Below are 3019 nucleotides of genomic sequence, written 5' to 3'. Positions count from 1 at the left end.
AAAATTTTATTATAAATTTAAAGAAGATTTAACTGCTAAATTAGAAAATTTTGAATAAATATATAATTCAAACTCTGATATTGTGTAGATTATATTTAACTTAGTAATATAAATTATTATAAATTTATTTAAAATCTAATAATAAAAACTTTAAACAAAATTAAAATCAGAAGTTATTAATTTTAATTATAAAATTTTTAAATAATACTTTTAAATTTTTAATAAAAAGAAGTAAGAAAAACTTTTATAGTAAAAATAAAAATAATAAAAAAATAAAATAAATATAAAATTAAATATTTAGTATAATCACAATTATTGAAAAAATCATACTAATATGAATATAACTATAAATATAGAGATAAAAATTTTAAGAATTAGTATAGTTACAATTATTCAGAAGTTCATATAAATATAAATATAAATAAAAAACTTATCTATTCAATCTTCAGAGCTTTTTGAAAAAAAATATAATATTATATTTTAATTAAATTAAAAACATGATGATAAAAAAATAAAAGCTTTAATTTATATATTTAATTAAATATTTATAATAATGATATTAAACTAAAAATTAAAATATAAAATAAACAAGTACTTAAATATATATAAATGATTAAAAATTGAAATAAATCAATTTAAATAATTAAATATAATTAAGAATTAAAATCAATTAATTTTTAAAATAAAATAAATAAATAAAAATAATTATATATAATTAAAATTAAAATAAATTAATTTTATATTATATTATTAATGATTGTATTATAATAATAACTAAGATGATTAATTTATTAATAAATTTAATAAATTTTATTTTACATTTTTTTATATTTAGCATAATTGCTTGAGAGTAAGTATTTTTTTAAATTAAAAAATAATATTTATAATATAGTTGCTAAGAATATAAGATAATAATAATTTATTTTAAACTTAATTATTTAATTATTCTTATTAATTTACTTCATATTAAAGATTAATTTATTTTAATTTTTAATTATTTATATATATTAAACTATTTATTTATTTTTATATTTTAATTTTTAGTTTAATATTTTATTATGACTATTTAATTAAATATATAAATTAAACTTTTATCTTATTATTATTATTATATCTTTAAATAAGTTATTATATTATTATAATATTAATTATAATATTTTTTATATTTTTAAATATTTAATTTAATCATATTAAATATTTTTATAAATTAATTTATAAAATTAAACAAATAATAATTTACTATAAAATATTTTATTTTTTTTATTATATAATTTATTTATTAATTTAATTTTATTTATTTATTTTAATTTATTAATTTATTTAATTTAATTTTTTTTTATATAACTTTTAATTTATATTATAATTTTTTAATTTAATCTATATAAATTATTATTTTTTTAAATATTAAAAATAAAAATTAATAAATTCTCTTTTAAAAATAATAAAAATAATTAATTTAAATATGATATTTTAACTTTAATCTATATATAATATATAAATATTTTAATTATAAATTAAAGAAACTAATTTTAGAAAATATTAATATAATTTTCAGAAAATAAATTTTTAAAAAAGTATATTTATATATTTTTTTGTAGTATAATTATAAAATAATTATAAATATATTTTTTTAATTTAGTAACTTTATATTACTAAATAATTTAAATAAAATTTATTTTAAATTATTATATAATATAATTTATAAATATTTATATTTTAGTATAATATTTTTTATATTTATTATATTTATTAAATTTATATTATAATTAATATATTAATTCAAAATAAATATATAAAAAATTATTTATAATATTTAATAATATTAAATTAATTTAAATTTTAATATCTTTTTTTAATAGTATAAAACATTGAAAAATAATTTTATATCATTATCAATACTTGTAAAGCTATAAAATATACTTTGATTTACTTTTTGATTTATATTTATTTAAGAGAAATATATAAAGAAACAATAGGAGAGATTTCACAAAATACATCAACATGGCTTATCAATAAGTCAACCTAGTATTAAGAAGGGAATGTAGACATACTAACCAGTCAAAACAAGATATATCAGGTATCATGCTGATAACTTCATACATTCCATAAATCAAAAGCAGTGAATTTGGAAATGAAGAAATGAACAGACGACTATTCCACTCGGGGAGGGCTCCTGGGTCTCTTCTCACGTGGGATATCCGCAGTAACGTTGTAGGACGTGATTCCGGTTGTAGTAGTGTTTGTGAATGATCTATAGAATGCTCGTTTTGCAGGAAAATCCAAGGGCCATTAGGTTGCCCATTGGTTCCGCAGAAATCTTAGTGTCAATTCTTTGATTTGATGCACATGTATGAGGATATGTACACGGCCATTTTGGATTGACGGGCCGATGGAGGGGAAGCAAGCCCACATCTCCTGAACCCAGGTGCTTGTTCAGGCAGCCAAGGCGGAGTCGGGAAGAGATATAACGGGAGAACGGGAAGTATGGTGATAAGCAGCAGTCTACAGACGCAGAAAAGAGTGATGATAGCAGTGAAGATATGCACGTACGATCTTCTCCTTTCTCCCTTCTTCCTAAAGCGTTCGATGATGCGCACTATCTCCCTGCGCCCGTTGCTTGCGTTCAGCTTCATGCCCCCCGAGGCTCATGCTTATTTTCTCGGACGAGGTAGCCACAAGCAACCGCTTCAAAAGCAGATGGCGCATCTGCAGACATACGAATACTCCGCAGTCGCTGCTATTCTCCTGGACCGGAGAGTCGGAGAGGTTGATGAAACGAATGTGGGTTTTGTCAAAGTAGAGAACCTGAGTTTTCCGGGTGGACTTGGTACGCTTTCATCACGGATTTTCCGGGAGGCAAGGGAGTCGTAGTGGAAGGCGAAGGGCATCGATCACGGAAACGAGCAGGAGGGGCCCAGTGGGTGCGCCTCGGCTTCGTTCCCCATGCGGCAATCAATGATGGGGAGGAAAATGTGGGTGGTCTTTGTGAAATCGGGGAGAGCTTCGCGGAGGGTGGAAT

At 21.6% G+C, this 3019-nt stretch overlaps 1 protein-coding gene across 1 annotated transcript; it reads right to left on the bottom strand.

Moving 5' to 3' along the window:
* Positions 1–2574: 2574 nt before the first annotated feature.
* On the bottom strand, positions 2575–2888 carry PADG_08735 (uncharacterized protein; the record flags this gene model as incomplete). The annotated part of the gene is made up of 2 exons (XM_010765732.1): positions 2575–2650; positions 2719–2888. 2 exons carry the CDS (start codon positions 2886–2888, stop codon positions 2575–2577), a joined length of 246 nt encoding a protein of 81 aa, XP_010764034.1.
* Between the last annotated feature and the right edge of the window lie 131 nt (positions 2889–3019).

Source organism: Paracoccidioides brasiliensis (genome assembly GCF_000150735.1).
Source record: "Paracoccidioides brasiliensis Pb18 unplaced genomic scaffold supercont2.45, whole genome shotgun sequence".
Lineage (NCBI taxonomy): Eukaryota > Fungi > Ascomycota > Eurotiomycetes > Onygenales > Ajellomycetaceae > Paracoccidioides > Paracoccidioides brasiliensis.
This window is presented reverse-complemented; position numbering and strand designations above follow the sequence as displayed.